The following is an 18,916-nucleotide window of genomic DNA, read 5'->3' as shown; positions in this document are numbered from 1 at the left end:
CAATTGGCTGGACTGTAGTTTAGTAGGTAGTGTTTTTGGATCGTTCCGCAGACAAAACATTGGAAAAATATCTTCAAGAACACTCAGTAGATAAAAAAACTCCAGAAAACTTGTTGTGGAAAATCAGATGGGATATTGGAGCTTTTTACAGATTTACACCGTGCATGCCATTGAAGAGATGGTAAGTCTCTCCCTCACAGCCTCGTTTCCATTCCCATTACAAATCAAACATGGGGCTGCTGTGAATAAATTCTATAGACCAATTCTCTTATTTACAATAATATCCGTGCATGCGCTGTAAGTGGCGGTAGAAAGCCCGCTGACTGTTGTGTTAGATTTGATAGATTAGAGGATTAATCGAAAGTATGACACAAAACCATCATAAATACAAACATATAATATAAGCGATACAATTAGTAAAATAAAATGAGTGTAAAGTGATAAAGGCGAGAACCAGCTTGACAATATAAATAATATTTTAATGTAAAACTGAAACCAAAAGACACAAACATAAACACACACATGACTGTCAGCTGACCGTAAATGATCTCTCTGTCGCACCACCATTCACAGTCGGCCTTTATCCCTCTCTGAGGCTTAATAAGCCTGATAAGGGACCTGCTGTGCAGAATCACCACCTGGCCCCGCCCTCCGCCCTGTCACAATGAGTTAATGAATAACATGTAATCATGTTCAGTATAAATGTTTGCTATAAAGTTGTGAGTTGAAATGATCTCAGTCCAGTCAGATCTGTTGATGATCTTGAAGCCAGAGCAGTCAACTGGAGCCCTCTGAATAATTTCGCAACAACGCAATCCGATAAAGGTTTACATTTTACACGTGGATTTTGCCACCAATTCCATGTTTGTCATGAGCGGTAACATTGCCCAAGCACTGGTCTAATGCATCATGTCTTGCTGGAAAGCAAGTGACTAAAGAGAAGGGTCACAATATTTGCTGCATACTTTAGGCTACGCACATTCTTAATGAATTAATGTATAGTGTTAATGCACATAAATGCACAATAAAATATAAAAAACAGACATCCAAGTAGTCTCAGTGGTTTTGTATTTTCCAGCTAATTCATTTAATTTTTATTATTATTATTATTATTATTAAGAAAGTGTTCTTAAATGTCTTTTATTTGGCCTTAAAGGTCTTCAGTTTCATTCCTTGAAACCTTGACGTAACTGACCTATCAGAAAATGTATAGCAGGGCTGATTAGTTGTGCAGGAAATATTAAACATGATCATATACAGTATCTAGGATTATTAGAATACAGTTAATGGAATATCTGGCGAAACACAACAGAACTGGCGGTATTAGCCAGCCTGAAATCATATAATAAATTCTTGAATATAAAATATGGACAACGTTACATTTGTCACTCTGCAAAATATGTTCTAAAATGTGGGGGTGAATAACAACATTACATGCTTGTGGAGCTACTTTGCTCATTTTATATGCATCAGTCCAAACGCAACAGTCAGCGTTATCAGCAGTGAAGCGCGTTTTACCATTTCTGGTACTTGACCAACATCCACTTCAGACACTTGAGTAACTTGAGAAGCAACACAAGTTAAAGGGTTCACAGGTTGGACAGTGTAGATTCATTTGCTTTTTTTACCAGCTTGTCAATTTGCACAGGATTATAAATGGGTTATTTTTACTGGGTGTTTTATAGAAGGTAAAATAGCTACATTATAATCTTTATCGGCACAGGAATGTGCAATCCGGGAAAAGTCTGGAAAAATGACTGGCAGACCAATTCGCACGAGATTAAAATCAGGGAGAAACTCTGGTAATTATTACCTTTCCCCACGTCCCCGTATAAAACTAAGATCCAGAATGTACAGTATGATTCTCACAGGAACAGTAGAACATGAAGTAGGTTAAAAGTGTCAGTCCTCATTAGCCTTTACATGAACTTCCATGGACATTTCAGGAAATAACAGCCTACAGAGGAGTTACAGATAATTGGAAAATCGAATTTACAAAATCAATATTAAGGTTATTTTTCTAAAATGTAATTTTCCAAATGCATAATGACGTTTTTTAAAAGGGGAAAAACAGTTTTAGTTAATAATTTACCAAGGCAAATAAATGCTAAATAGTGCGTGCATGTGTTTTATTATTAATAATTTGAAGGAATATTAAAGAAGTAGTGATGCAGAAATCACACAAACCAAAATGGAAAAATATTTTCTTTATTTTTTACTAATTGTCGGCACATTAAGCTGGGATTGGAGACAATATATTAACATGGAAGGAAATGAGACACCGTTGGCATGTGCTTCTGCAACAGAGAATATTGCACTTCTGTCAGATGATTGTGTAGACATGTTTGACCATTTAAAACATGGCCAAACATCAGTTAAGAAACATTGAATATCTATATTTTGTAATACAATGTGAATTATGGCTCATTTTATAATTTTGGAAGTTTGTGAGATTTGTTTCATCCATGTGTGAAAGACCCTGTTTACACCTGGTATTAAGATGTGTTTTTGTTATCGGATCACAAAAACCACATAGGAGGCAGCGAAGCACCACCCATCACCTGTCAGTCAACCACTACGCTAAAACAATTGATTAAACTTTGCCGGTTATAAGCAGCTTTAAAAGGAAATATTGGATCAGATCGGGAAATTTGAAAAAGCGAATACGTATACAAGCATGAAAACTTGACAGATTTTCTTCAGTGTGCTTGATATCAAAATGCAGTGACACTGATGAGAAGCACAAACATCTGAGGCTGAACTAATAAAGGTACTCCACCAAAACAACGAATGATTTTGCTCAAAATGTTGTGTCTGCATCTGGGAGAAACAGCGCTCCATTTATTTCCGTGCTTTATTTTTTTTACTTTTGACATTTTGCAGCTCATTATCATGCAAAAACACGATGGCACAGTGATTGATGTATGTTGTCATGAAATCAGAGACCCACCTCTTGAAATCCGAACACAAGTTGTCACAGGTTACGCATTTAAGCGACCAGGTGTAAACGGTGATGTCTCGCCTGACCACATGTGTTCAGATCACCCGAGACTCATCTTAATACAAGGTGTAAAAGAAGTCTAAATGTATGAAAACTTTTTGTATTTAACATGTTTAATTTAAGGTTAAAACGTGAGAATCCTGAGAGACGTCTACAGGAATATGGGAACAGAGCGCAGAAACTCCAGGGAGAAAGACTGAGTCTGGAAGACTTTGCTCAGTTCCTGGACCTGCCAGTGTCAGATGTGCTCAGAGATATGTTTTCTCTCTTTGACGAAGTAAATCTGTGTTTCTTCTATTCACACATATATTTGAGTTCTAAATCCCAAAGTATACTTCGGTCAGATGTGAACGTTAGTCGTCTACGTGAGATGCAAGATGCTAATTTCGTCAATAGCAACCTGATTTTTCGAACCGTGCATACTCTAAATGCACAGAATGCACATGGGCCTGAAATTATTTGAACTATTTAGTGGGTCCAGAAGCTAGCAACACTCACAAATGAGCTGTTGCTGTCACGAAGAAGCACTTGATGTAATCGCCAGACATATTTATGGGTTTAAACTCTTGAAGATAATTCTCCAATCTCTCATAGCAGTCGTAGAGCGCATGTGCCCAACAACCTGTGTATGAGTGCAGTCAAATTGAACGCAGTCTCTAAACTTTCGCATTCAAAACCGGAGTATACTTTGGCTTAATATATTATCAAATCCAGATGACTGTGTGGTTATTTTAGGATATACAACCTACTTTATGTCTCTGAGTTGCATATGTGAGGTCTATCATCCATTTTTCATACAGGAGTTGTTGCTCAGGCTCAGTGAAATTAAATGTATCACTCTTTTCTCTCTCTGAGCAGAGTGCAGATGGATCAATGGATATCCGAGAATTTGTGATCGCCTTCTCTGTTGTGTGCAGGCCCGCAAAAACACTGGACACCATGAAGTTGGCTTTTAAGGTGTGTGTCAGAAAACAAGTGGAAAACCATCTACATTTCACTGGACTACATTATTTTTATCCGATAAAAAGTAATAGATTAGGCAGGTTTAAGATGTTATGTAAAGATCATTGTAATCGTGTTCATGATGCTCAACCTTGTTCTCATGTTCAATCATGTGGAGTTTTATTGGTTTGAGATGTTTATTTGTTGAAAATGGGTTTGTTTCAGATGTTTGAGGCAGAAGAGGATGGTGCGATCACAGAGAATGAGTTTATCTGTATCTTGAAGTCTGCACTGGGGGTTGGAGAACTTGTTGTCAGTCGTCTGTTCAGATCCATCGATGAAGAGGACTCTGGCAAACTCAATTTTGGTGAGTATAAGGGTTCTTCTTTCCTGGGTAAATATATAGATTTTTCGATGCATCGCAATCTTTATTTGAACAATGTCAATATTGATTCTTCAATCCCAAGATCGATGGAGAAGATTAGTGGAGATGTTATCAGCACAGAGGTCCTTTCCCTGTGTTGAGAGTAAAAGTTTGGTTTAACTCGTTCTGTGTTTCCAAAGAAGAGATTCACATATCCATATGTAATTGAATAATGTCTCTTTTAATCCATTTTTCTTTCAGTCAGTTGTTGTTTAAAAACAACAAAAAAGAAACATTTAATTCTTATCATACATGGATGCACTAAAGTACTGAAGTCTTCCCTTTTTAAATGTGCTGATGCCTCTTGTCTTAAAGAGACCGTACTGATTAAAACATGTTCTACATACCAACGTAAAAACTTTTAACATGCATGTGTGTGAGCGCGTGTGTGACACAATATATGCAATTTCAAGACATGAATTGATGGAATAGACTAAATTTGAACATTTTCCAAAGGTAAAATGTAACAAGTTTAATGAAAAACTAATGTTTGTACCTAGAAGGTTCCTTTTATCTCTCAGCTAATGGAAGTATATCAATTCCCAGCCCCAATTTAAATAATTTTTTTTTGCACCTAAAATAGTTTTGCAAGTTAGATTTTCATGACCATTTTCCACCTTCTTTAGTTGTAAAATTTAATTTGTCATATTACCCCTGTAACACAAATATCTTTCCTAGGGATGCACCGAAATTTCGGCCGCCGAAAATGTTCGGCCGAAAACCGGAAGTGCCATTTTCGGCCAAAAGAGAAAAAAGGCCGAAAATATGAGCCGAAAATATATACCTCCTCGCCCCGCCCTGCAGTGCTCAGATTTCAATCTGGATCGATGTAGCCCTTATCACAGCTGTTAGATAATTCCACAACGGCGCTACCAAACAAAGGCGATCATGTCAGCGGTGTGGAAATTCTGGAAAGTTTCTGATAAGGACATCAAATTTGCGATCTGCAGTGTTTATTCAGCAGAACTTTCAAGATACATATATGCAGAATACAGCAAGTGATTCTACAGGAAAATGTCACAACTAGCGCAGCTACACCACAACTTGAGACGTATTTATCTGAACTACTCCAGAAGCGACAATCCCCTTGACTACGGTCGCATAAACAAACACCGATTTCCTTTGCTTGCGCGGATTGCGCACAGGTATTTATCTGCCCAAGCACCAGCACAGAGAGTGAGAGAATGTTCAGTGCAGCATCTCATGTTCTTCATGAGCTTTCTGACAGGTGAGACTGTCAGAACGTTTAGCAACTTTTGTTCTTGAAGAGAAACCTGTCACTTGTACTTAAATAGAAAGCGGTCCAATATGATGTGTAATTTAGTTCAATTACTGCCGTTTTGCACAATAATGTTCACTTAAAGTGTACATACGTTTACATAAACAGAATAGAGCACTGATCTATATATATAATTATATATTATAGTTATATATAGATCAGTGGAATAGAGGCCCTCTGCCATTCTGTGTTCTGCCTGTTGTTTTAATTAAAATTACTGTTGCATATTTAAACTTTTTGAAAGATGAGTTTAAAGTTCATTACTTGACTCTTGTTTTGCATATAATAGTTTTCTAAAACTTTACATTATTTGGATAATTGTTAATAAAATCTGTAAAATTAGATTTTTACAGAACTGAAAGAAGAATAATATTTAATATAGTTTTAATATATTTTTTGTCCAATTTTGTTGTGCTACTTTCAATAAAAGTGTGATTTATTTTATTGGTTTGTAGTTTTTCAATTCAGATTTATTAAATTCATGAAATTAATGAAAAAGTATAAAATGAATACAATTATACACAACATTTTTTTTTTTTTTAAATAGGTAAAAATTTCGGTTTCGGTTTTCGGCCAAGTGCATCCTGGATTTTCGGTTTCGGCCCAGAATTTTCATTTCGGTGCATCCCTAATCTTTACTCTGGAAATCTAGAGCAGGCTTTCCCAAACGGGAGTTTGTGAGATTGTGAAGAGCTTGAGTAAATATATAAACTCAGCAAAAAAGAAACGTCACTGTATTTTAAAGATCATTTTGTTAGATCTTTACTGATCTTTACTGTAAAGGGTTTAAACAATGTTTTCCATGCATGTTCAATGAACCATAAAAAAATTAATGAACATGCACCAGTGGAACGGTCGTAAAGACTCTTAACAGCTTACAGATGGTAGGTAATTAAGATCACAGTTATAAAAACTTAGGACACTAAAGAAACTGTTCTACTGACTCTGAATAACACCAAAAGAAATATGCCCAGGGTCCCTGCTCATCTGTGTGAACGTGCTTTAGGCATGCTGCATGGAGGCATGAGGAATGCAGATGTGGCCAGGGCAATAAATTGCAATGTCCGAGACAGTGCTACAGGGAGACAGGAAGGACAGCTGATCGTCCTCACAGTGGCGGACCACATGTAACAACACCAGCACTGGATCGTTACATCCAAATATCACACCTGCGGGACAGGTAACGGATGGCAACATCAATTGCCCGAGTTACACCAGGAATGCACAATCCCTCCATCAGTGCAGGTGTGATATTTGTGGAGTGGTGGTGGCGTAGTGGGCTAAAGCACATAACTAGTAATCAGAAGGTCACTGGTTCGATCCCGCCAGCCACCACCATTGTGTCCTTGAGCAAGGCACTTAACTTAAGGTTGCGCTGGGGAGATTGTCCCTGTAACGTGCTGTTTGGATAAAAGCATCTGCCAAATGCGTAAATGTAAATAGGCTGAGAGAGGCTGGACTGAGGGCTTGTTGGCCTGTTGTAAGGCAGGTCCTTACCAGACATCACCGGCAACAACGTCGCCTATGGGCACAAGCCCACCGTCACTGGACCAGACAGGACAAGTGCTCTTAACTGACAAGTCGCAGTTTTGTCTCGCCGGGTGTGATGGTTTGACTCGATTGAATCAATGAGTGGTGGTGGCGTAGTGGGCTAAAGCACATAACTAGTAATCAGAAGGTCGCTGGTTCGATCCCCACAGCCACCACCATTGTGTCCTTGAGCAAGGCACTTAACTCCAGGTTGCTCCGGGGGGATTGTCCCTGTAATAAGTGCACTGTAAGTCGCTTTGGATAAAAGCGTCTGCCAAATGCATAAATGTAAATGCATAAATGCATTACACCGAGGCCTGTACTCTGGAGCTGGATCAATTTGGAGATGGATGGTCCATCATGGTCTGGGGCAGTGTGTCCCAAACCATTCCCAAACAATGTGGGCAGGGTGCATTATTCTACTGAAAGAGGCCACTGCCTTCAGGGAATACCATTGCCATCAATGGGTCTGCAATGATGTTTAGGTAGTTGACACTTGTCAAATTGACATCCAAATGAATGGCCGGACCCTGGGTTACCCAACAGATCATTGCCCAGAGCATCACACTACCTCCACCAGCGACTTCCCACAGTGCATCCTGGTGCCATCACTTCACCAGGTAACACGCACACGGCCGTCCACGTGATGTAAAAGAAAACGGGACTCATTGGCCCAGGCGACCTTCTTCCACTGCTCAAAAGTCAAGTTCCAACACTTGCGTGTCCATTGTTTGCATATGCAATGGTGGTCAGGGGTCATCATGGGCACTCTGACTGGTCTGCGGCTACGCAGCCCTATACGCTGCATGGTGCGTTGCACTGTGTGTAGTGACACTTTCCTCCCGTAACCATCATTAAAATGTTCTGTACTTGTGCCACAGTAGACATTGTGTTGGTTCGAACCAGACAGGATAGCCTTTGTTGCCCTTCGATGAGCAGGGTTGGGAGGGTTACTTTTTAAACTTATTCTACTACAGAATACATGCTGTAAAATGTAATTTATAACATATTCCGTTAGATTACTCAAGGTTCTAAATACTTTGGATTACTTCAGCACTGGTCGATTTTTTTTCACTTGTTTTGACTATTAAAAACTCTCAGTACAGTAAGACAAAATACAGATGTTAAAAATACATACTCTGAAACACCTAAATATCTTATGCAGTGTTGTTTCTAAAACAAGATAAATCAAATCGATCATGTTTTTTAGATATTTTTACAGGAAAACAATACAAAAATTATCAAGAATATGATTTTTGTCCTAATATCAAAGGTCTTACTAGAAAAAATTAATTATGATCTAACTAATGATCTTCAGTATTCAAAATAATTTTTTGAATGTAACTATTTTAATTACCAATTATTTAAATTGTAACTGTAGTTGAATACTGTTGCTTATATTTTGTATTTTAAATACATAATCCCTTTGCATGTATTCCATTAATCCCCAACACTGTTGATGAGCCTTGGGTGCCCAACACCCTGTCTCCGGTTTGTGTTTTGTCCCTCCTCGGACCACTGTCGGTAAGAACTCGCCACTGCTGACTGAGAGCACCCCACAAGCCTTGCCGTTTCAGAGATGCTCTGACCCAGTTATCTGGCCATAACAATTTCTCCCTTGTCAAAGTCGCTCAGGTCTTTCCTCCTGCCTATTTCTCCTGTAGTCACCACGTTGGCTGTAAGAACTGATTGTTTGCTTACCATTTAGTCTACCTAGACCTTGACATGTGGCCTTGTTAGAAGATGATACATTTTATTCACTTCACCTGTGAGTGGTCTTATTCTTTTGGCTTATCTGTGTATATTGGATATATATATACATTTTGGATAATTCCTAATATTCTCTTTCGTTTGACAAATAAAAACAAGAAATGTGTTGTGAGGTTGTAGCCTTTTAACCATCCTAGTGGTATATAGGTATATGCACCTTCAGTTGTTTTCGGCTACTATTTCCCTGCATGGTGGTCAAAGCACCTACAAAATAATGTTTAATTTCCTAAAAATATAAATGTTTCTTTTCCTACATTCATTTTTCTATAAGTAACAGGGACCATCCCCTCACCCCAGGTTATAATGGTTGCTATGCCCCTGGCCCATTAGTAAATTATTTAAAGTGTAGATTTTTGCAGTATCATATCTAATGTACAAACGCAAATAGAAATGCGTAACTTTATAAAATGATAAGGGAAATTACAATAAGAATTATGGAAATAAAAATAGACTGTAATAGACATTTTACATATAACAAAAATAAGAATAAAGTGCAAATACATAAACTGATTTTGATTTTGAAAGGTTATCATTACTTAAAATATCAGTAGGTCTTCAATTAAATAATTCAGGTCCTAGAGGTTCAGCTGATTTGGGAACCCTTGATCTATAAAATGATAATCAATTATTAATTTGTTTTGTCATACTTAAACTAAAGTTTTGTGAAATATGTGAGGTGGTTTCATATTGTCAAGTTTTGTTTCATGATCTGACTGTTATTTTTTCTCTTGACGCCACCTTGTGGTAGAGAGCTTTAGGAACTTTGCCGAACAACATCCAGACTTTGCTGAGGAGTACCTCTACTCAGACCATGCAGGATTCGGGGGCAGTTCCTCTTTTCATGCCTCCAATCCCGTGGCCAATGGTTTCTGTGCTGATTTCACCCCAAGCGATCACCACCACGCTCCTCAAAAGAAGCTCGACTGAGTCCCTTCCTCGATGTTCAGTCCCCTGCCAGAGAAACAGAGGAAGGCAGTCAAGAGTCACAACATTGCAAAGTTTGCTTCCTGGTATCCAAAACATTTTGTGGTTATTTTATGCCTGCTGGATTTCTCCTCAACCTTTCAGCTTGTTTTGTTTTTTAAGGGGCAAATTAAAGGGATTTTTCTTAATTTTGAAAAACGTAAATACTTGAAAGCCAAGCACTTATTTCGTTTCTCATTGGGTGATCTATTTGTGTGATATTGACTGCATGTGTTTTTTGTTTTTTTATGGGGTGAAGATTACGCAAGCAAAATATCCCATTCAGGAATGAACTGAGAAGTTTTATTTCTTTTAACTTGCACTCTGTTTTACTCACTGCCCAAATTTCCCCCCCATAATGAGTGTAGATAAGTATTTGCATGGGCTCAATGCTTGATAACAGTATTTCTCCATATTTGGCAAAAAGATCATTTAGCACTAGTGAAAAATATCTGTACGAGAGTGTCAGATTTGAGGTGCAAAATGGTCCAATGAAGTGCTGGTCTGAATCCAAATGAGCCAGTTCAGTTTTTTTTTATTATTTCTCTTTATTATTTCATTTTTTGTCCATTAGCTCAGGGGTGCAGGAAAAGTGGCTAATGGTGTTTTTGTTGTCATTTTTATTTTTTGAGGTGAACTGGATTATTTTGGCAATAGGTGAGTCATCTTTTTGTACTGTCAGTTACACATTCTTACATTCCCAACGTACAACAACCAATATATGACACAATCACTTGTCAGTCCCAGGTAGATTTATTTATTTTATTATTTTCTTCTTTTTTTTACATTTAGGTACTGAAATAAACTGCTAAAGTTGCTAAAATCTTGAATTTATATGGACCAAATACATGATAACGACTGTGTTGTAGTTAGTCTTGAGAATCAGGAATTCAAAGATTTGTTTTTTCACCTAAAACAAGCATAAACTAAATGAATAGAAAGTTTACCTTTTTGATAAATACCATTTTCCTGTATTTTTCTATTTTTCACTCATAAAGGCAATTTAAAAAATCAAGCAGAACAATTTGGCTTTGAAATCCCAACTTTGTGCGCACATTTACTTCTTAACGGGCCCAGGTTTAGATATTTTTTGGTAAAATAATTCCCAATTTCTTCCTACATTTTTACATTAACAAAATGTTTCCTTTTTCTTGTTTATTTGAGCTTTGCTTTTTTCACACGATCAAATGTCCAAGTAAAGTCTTCGTTTTTTTTTTTTTTGTTTTTGAACTAAAGAATGAACTTTTGAACACAAAAAAAAAAAACAGCCTAAAGGATAATGTTTTGTATTTTTACAATTTTAACAATAGGTTTTCATGTTCTACTTTCATAAAAAGCTTAATGACCGATGATATGAAATACCACCGTCTGATTTAAGGGAAAACATAATCCTTTTCATTTGTTTTTTGAAAACATGGCATGAATTGTTATGGTTTTTTCTTTTTGACAATTTAATGTGGCCGAAGTGAAGCTATATTTCTAAAACTTTTATTTTCTTACATTTGAGTTACCACAAAGATTGCAAAAGTTGCCAGAGTTTATTTTGCTATAAGATACTGTTAGATACTGACTTGTTTGTATGGTCGATTAGCTATTGAGATGATATAGCTTTGCTTTCTTTGATGAATACCATAAATAGTCTATCAGTTTTTTATTTGAACTTTTGAAATCATCTTACATTCCGTTGTAAAGCATCAGATGTGTCAAAAATCTCTTTAATGTCACTGTGTTTACTGGTCTGTCCACAGCTGTACCACAGTTTAACAAATCCAAGGCCCATATATGCGCATTTAAACACCTGTGACTAAATATACAGGTCTAGGATCAGTGCCATCTGTAAGAGCTCTATAAGTATGTGAATAGACTGATCCTAGATCATCTCCACTTATAATCTGAGCGATCTGATGCAAATTTGAAATCATGAAATCAGTTCACTTCACTAACCGTTCAGTTCTCGACTAAAATCAAGTCACGTTCTCAGTAAAGCAATATTTTATCGATGTCACCACCTCTGACTTTTTAAAAGAGATGATTTCTGATATGTATTTTGAATATTCCAAATGCGGGGCATTTTGTGAATTTTGATATACATAAAGGAATTTCTTTTTGAGTTTCACTGCCATGAAAGATCTGTGATCTAAAGTGTTATTTTCAAATTATAGCGACAACAGAACTGATAAACTAGTATCTTTAGATCCTCTTTTCTTTTCTTTTTTTGTGCTGTTTTCCTTGAATGACTATGCTGAATGACTATATTTACTGTTACAATCTTTTTTTTTTCTTTGCTTATGAAATAATTCCAATTTCATAATTGTTTGCCTTGAATTTCAATGTAGTTTTTCTTTTTTTATATGAGTAAATAAGAGAATGTATCGACAATCCATCACAATCGATAGTAAAATCTGTATCATACTGAAGTAACAATATACTCCGCTATCTGCGACACTGTATCACACCGCTCAAACAGGAAGTTGGGAGCAAAGACGCTTTGAACCTGACGTACAGTACAGTCTCTGTACACATGACGGTTCGAGTCATCAGCTCGCCACAGTGTCTTGGTTCACACTACCCCACCTGTTTTCAAAGTTTAATGTATATTTACTTGTGCTGGCACTTTAGATTTTTAAACTTTCTTTTTGTTACTACTTGGAAAAATGTGATGCCGTATGCTGGTGTGCATGTGATCGGCTAAGATGTTAAGTGGTTTGTAATGCCATCATTATGGCTTTGTATCTATACGTACCCTTACAGACCACAGGGAGACTTTATCTGATTGAGCAGAAGGGAATTGCGGGTTTGTTCAGGGCTCTATTTTTCTTGGGACCAGTAGGAATTGTGGTTCTTACACATTTAATGGACACCAAAAATTTTTAATTCTGTTGACATGGGCTCACATGTTACAAACATAACTTTTTTTATTGGAACATAAAAGGAGTTATTTATACATTATATCCACTTTCATGGTATGGCAAAGAGTCATACACATGTGTATATATTAGTTAACTATCCCTTTGAACTACATCTTTTTGCAGAGGATAAGCTCAGTGCAGTGGAGAAAAACAATCTTTTTATTGTTATTTAATTTGATGCAAGATTGATTGATTTGACTTTGCTTCTGCTCAGATTCTTTACTGAGCAAGTGCTAGTAGTATACGGATAAATATCACATAACCTGACAAGATCATGTTATATTTCAGCTGAATGGTCACATTTCACTTAAAAGAGAGAAAATTAAGACCAAGTTGTTGTTGTTTTTTGTTTGGTGTTTATTTTTTATTTTTTTATTATTATTATTTTCTTGAGAATTACACAGCAAATTCTTGTTACCGTAATTAGACAATATAGGATTCTCATTACTGTTATGTGAAAAAACACATTGTACTATGAGGACATTAAAGAAATACTTTTTAAATATGTAAAGTAATTATACATATAATTAGTTGTATTGCTTTTCATTTATATTGCATACATTTATTTAATTTCTTATGAATTAATGAGATTCTAGTCAGAATGCAAGCAACCCATTGCAAACATTGATAGTGGTAACAAACAAAAAAAGTAAATTTAGACACATTACAGTAATGTAATTTTGTGTTGAAAATGTGTTTATTTGTTTTAAAATAATGTAACTATTCAAAAAAATAGGCTTCATGTAATGTGTGCTGGTTTGAGTATTTCTGTAACTGCTTATCTTTGGCACGATGGGGACCTACACAATATCAGGCAGGTAGATTTAATTGTTGGCTGATCTGCGTGTGTGTGTGCGTGTGTGTGTGTGCGTGCGTGTGTGTGTTGTTGTGTCTCTCTCTCGCTCATGATTTTAAGGGGAAATGTGACCTGCACATGTTTGTGATATTTACACATTGGCGTAAACTTTTACATTTTTGTAACATTTATTTTAAAATTATAAATGAAACGAGCACAAATGTTTGATAAATGGAGACCTGAGCAAACCCTAGTCAGCCTATTTGCAGTTTGGGAAAAAAATGTGACTCTTACAAATCAAACAAGGACCCAGCTGTCGCTCGGGCGTGTTACCCTTTTTTTATTTCAACTTAGTTTATTTAAAATACCTCACAGGAAAACTTGTTTTACTCCATGTTTTCAAAGGGTTTCTAAACTGTAAAATCATATTTATTTCTCTTCCTTCTGCCTCTGACGGTGTGTTCTACACAGAGCTAAAGAAGAGAGACTAAATTTGTCTTTTTCAAGTAATGCGTCTTTCTGATGGCTCTTTTGTCACCCGTTTGGCTTTTCTAGGTGTTTAGGTTTGTTTTCTATTTTTTGCCCTAAATTTTATTTTGTAATGTATCAAAAGAGTCATTTTTACAAGATACCTGGGCTTGTCTGTTTTGAATGCTAAGAAATGACTTGTCATTCTGACTCTTTAATAAAAAAGGGACACTTGACAACACTCTTTTGGATCTGGTTGTGTTTTCAACTCTTTGTCTCCCCCTAGAAGTTTAAACATGGTATTTTCATCTATAAAATGAGATTCTGCAATCTAAGATTTTAGATCCTTTATGTAATCAAACAAAGTTTATTTAGAAGCATTTGATCATATATCTGTTGTCATCTTTAGTAGATAACTGGACCCTTTTATAGATTTATGCTACATGTATGCCTTAATTTATAACAGTTAGAACAATTTTCTTATTTTTTTGTACATTTATAACTCTATATAACAAATGCTACTATATAACACGACACTGTATTTGCGTTGGTTTCCTATCTAACACTGTAACACTACAATAAGGTTCCATTTGTTAACAGTTAACATGAACTAACAATGAATAATACAGCATTTATTAATCTTAGTGAATTTAAATTAACTTGAAATGTTAATTTCAACATACGAACAATTTTTTTTTTTTTTTTATAAAAATGTGTATATATAACATTAAAGCACTATGAACTAACAATGAATAACTATTTGTATTAAATAGCATTTAACAACGATTAATAAATTCTGTAAAAAAATATATATATTTTTGTTGTTCCATGATGCCTAATACATTAATGAATGTTAATAAATGGAACTTTATTGTTAAGTGTTATAATTTTACCCTGTTATAGATTCATGGTTTATAAAGGGATTTATTCATGGCTAATAACCCATTTATAAATATATTTAAATCCACTGATATGCAGTCATAACATGTCTAAACAGTGCAACTTGCATGCAATGCATGCCAACTTGTGAGCTATTTTGCTGCATTTTGACAAATCATGAAATTGTGAATTAAATTACATATGATTAAGGAGGTTTATTAAGTATTAATTTTAAAATTAACCGTGAGTTTAAAAAGGCAATTTCTGACTATTTGGCTGGTATGGCATGAAAGTTAACCTTTTTGTGCCTGATTTATAATGCCTTTTACATGAAATAAGAATTGTTTTATATCCCCATTTTATACTCTTAACAAAGGGAACATTAATGCAGTGTGTTAGCAGTTTACTTCTGTGTTCCAATCTCAGAAATGGGAAAAGAGTCCATATAGAGCATACGCAAGACTATAAAAGTCATGGTATCCTTTAGTGGTGAACTTGCATAGAGTACTTTTTTTCCACATTAAAAACATTTTACACTAAAAGGAAAGACTGGTACTTTTGAACAGTATGTTTAAAATGCTTTATACATAAAATCATGACTGATCCGTGTCTTAAAGCTTTTTGATTCTATAAAGAAAAGTTTGGGGTCACAAACCCCAGTTCCAATGCATTGCTCTTACCTCTCTACCACACAAGTTCTTTTGTGTCAATAGAACAAGGGATTTTCTTACATGGTTATGGAGCACAACATCTTTTCCTCAGTGTTTGGCAGACTGGCAGCACTGCTGATTTAATCACTAACCGAAACGTTCCCTGCTGATATTTCTTGAAGAGCATCTATCATCACATTAATGTGCTGGTGATTTGCACTAGTCATGAGCCCTGATCGCATTACAGTCACATTACCTTTCCAAGAAAATAGTCAGGTGACATCATCAAAACAAGAGCACACAGCCAATCCATGCATATAACATCAGATTTATATATGTGATGTGTATAAGTCAGCACGATGTTTCCAGGTTTGGGATAATGAATGTGAGCAATATTCAAAAAGTATTTTAGAGCGAGTCGGGCCTTTGGTAAATCCATATTAGGGGACTATCTTAGACCGATTATATTTAATAAGCCAACAACATGTAAGGACATGTACACAACATTACTTTATCAGAAAGGGTTAAACCCTTTAAGCAAACAACCGACTGATTGATACAGGTAGATTTTTGTCAATTGCCCTGTTTTTGCATGTACTGTAAAACCCTACAGGCGTTCTTACCATCTTATTCAATGTTAACAATTGTGCAAGCCTGTTAAAAAATGTTTTTACTACATGCCTGTAGTAAAAGCAGAGAATAACCCGATGATTTCAAATCTCATGTAAATGTGTTTTTCTTGTACTGTTTTTTTTAATTTTTTTTTTAAGAAGCTGATTTGTGGCAGGTAGTAATGTATTAGTGTTAATGTAAACACACTCTATGATTGATATGATATAAACTATAATTAAAACTATGAAACGATGGAGTACGAAAGTGAGGCTCTGGTGGATACCCATAATAATTCCTTGCACCTGAATTTTTTAATTACATTTCCATGGTAAAGGGAATTTATGGATGCATTTAAATAGTTGTTTTTAAGAATGTATAAAGGTTTAAGATCTTTTGTAGTTTTTTGGGTGTTGTTGTAAACATTTGTTTGGTGTGATGTCACCATTAAGGTGATCTGTGTCCAGGGGTGTCGCTAGACTTCAGTGACATCCAGGGCTTAGCCCACAGGGCATATTAAAATATAAAAATAAGAAGAATTCTTCCTTACATGACTTGACCAAAAATGATCACCCTACCTGTCAAATAACAATTAGGGCCTGAGAAAACGTCAGGCACACAATGAATAGATCAAACCACACACACATATATATGTATGTGTATGTAGCCTATGTGTGTGTGTTTGTGTGTGAGTGTATAACTGGATCGCTGACGCAACGGTAAACTTCTAGCAGGAGGTGAAGCCACCGGAAGTGTTCAAGCGGGCATTTGGTATGCACAAACTGCCATTAAGCGTCAATGACCGATAAGCGAAAACACCCGTTTCACCATCTTTGATCTGCAGATACGGCAGTTGAATTTCGCCCTCTAGTGACGATGTCAGAGCGTTCACCTGGCTCAGTGTTCAGTCTGTCAGTGCAGCACAATGATCACAAAAGGAAGTGGCAAAACTGTCCACAAGTTATAATGCAAGCAGGAAAAGCTGTAATATCTGCTTGTTTTGGATGACAATACGTCCTTACCCTCCGGGACTTAAAAAAAATTCCGATCGGGATTTCTAAATCGCCTTAAATGCCCGGGACTTGCTTGTTTTCATTTTGAACTGCTCTCTGTAGTCATGGATATGGACATGGATACATCATAAATTACATACTAGTTTGTCATTTAAGCGTAGTGTATCAGTTTAATTTTTCCAACTTCGCTTTGCTTGTCTCCCTCAGGCGCTGCACGTGTGACGGATGAAGAGAACACGTGCTCTTTTTTTCAAATGACCGCAAGAAAAAAAGCACTTTTAAATAAAAACATAAAACAAGTAACTGTGAATAAACGCATATTGATATTCACATGAAATAATCTGATAATGTCTGCTTGTAATTTACCTCAGTTTCAGTGAACTTAACATTCAGTTGATCGGTTTGCTGATGAAGTTTGTTAGAGGTGGATTCTGTTTTATATAGGCCTACTGTATAAATAACTCGCTCGGGCTTTCAAGAAACAGGAACAATTCTCGATTTTTAATAAATAATGACATGCGTTGTAGGGATATAGGCTACATGCAGATTTCAGATATAAAATCGGTGATCGAATGACTAATTACTCGCTGAAATTAGATGATTTTTAATTAAGTCAATAGGGACATCGGGATGTTTGGGCATACAATATGGCAGCACAGTGGCTTCACTGTTATGACGTCATGAGCGATCACGTTCTGTATACGTATATCAGTGGATCAAACAAGTTTTTAATTTAAATTGAGATATAGGCTCACACTCAAGTGAAGCGAAAAATTATTGGAACTGCTGTGAATTATATATTATATATAATCCATATCAAGACATTGTGGTAACTTCCCCTCAGTTAAGTATTGTTTAAATAGGAAAACCCAATTAATCTGTATAGGGTTAAATCTCCTGAATAAATTAACTACATTCTCCACATCCATCTCTTGCATTAACGAAGCTGCTGTCTGGTCTATCTTTGTGATAATAAGGGTCTGTTTAGCCTAATATTGACTATTTCCCTCTAATATTTCTACTTTATTCACACAATGCAGACTTTATTTTGATAATTTTGACTTTAAACTCAAATTTAATTTAATAAAATGGTTTCATGATTCCAGGTTGTTTTTAACAAAGCAAAGTTTCAACACTTGATAAACGGTAAAACGGTGTCACCCCACACTGGTGACAGTTTGCACTTCCGCAGTTAATTAAGAATGTCAATTCTAAGACTTTAGTCCTTAATACAAAAGCTTTTTGTTTAAGCATTGGCCTCTAACACTTACTTAGTTTACTCATTTTAAATCTTGGCATTTACTACACATAAATAACTTAGATTGGCATTATATTCTTGCTGGTTAGTCAGAGGGGAACTGACCCCCACAGTGAGTCTGGTTTCTCCAAAGTTATTTTTCTCCATTAACCATTTTGTGCTCCTTGCCACAGTCACCTTCAGCTTGCTCACTGGGGGTCTAAATATAAATCGAATGATTATTTATTAAATATTTTAAGGTGCAATTTACAATCATGTCTTTTTATTATTATTATTAAACCACACTATTATGACTCGAAGACATTACTACATTACAGCTTTTTCCTGGTAAATCGTAATTTTCAATAAAGCTGCTTTGAAATGATGTGTGTTATGAAAAGCGCTATACAAATAAAAATGACAACTTACAAACTGTAAAATTGCTG

General features: G+C 35.9%; 1 protein-coding gene across 1 annotated transcript in view; it reads left to right on the top strand.

Annotated features, from left to right (window-relative positions):
* The window catches only part of LOC127655451 (lysophosphatidylcholine acyltransferase 1-like), a 74,716-nt gene extending 60,393 nt beyond the window's left edge, over positions 1-14,323 (top strand). Inside the window, exons 11-14 of the mRNA XM_052143279.1 lie at positions 3,125-3,278; positions 3,860-3,958; positions 4,169-4,310; positions 9,695-14,323. Coding sequence (XP_051999239.1) covers positions 3,125-3,278; positions 3,860-3,958; positions 4,169-4,310; positions 9,695-9,873 — 574 coding nt within the window. The 3' untranslated portion in view covers positions 9,874-14,323. The remainder of the gene's footprint in view (positions 1-3,124; positions 3,279-3,859; positions 3,959-4,168; positions 4,311-9,694) is intronic.
* Positions 14,324-18,916: the final 4,593 nt, after the last annotated feature.

Source organism: Xyrauchen texanus, chromosome 15, assembly GCF_025860055.1.
Source record: "Xyrauchen texanus isolate HMW12.3.18 chromosome 15, RBS_HiC_50CHRs, whole genome shotgun sequence".
Lineage (NCBI taxonomy): Eukaryota > Metazoa > Chordata > Actinopteri > Cypriniformes > Catostomidae > Xyrauchen > Xyrauchen texanus.
This window is presented reverse-complemented; position numbering and strand designations above follow the sequence as displayed.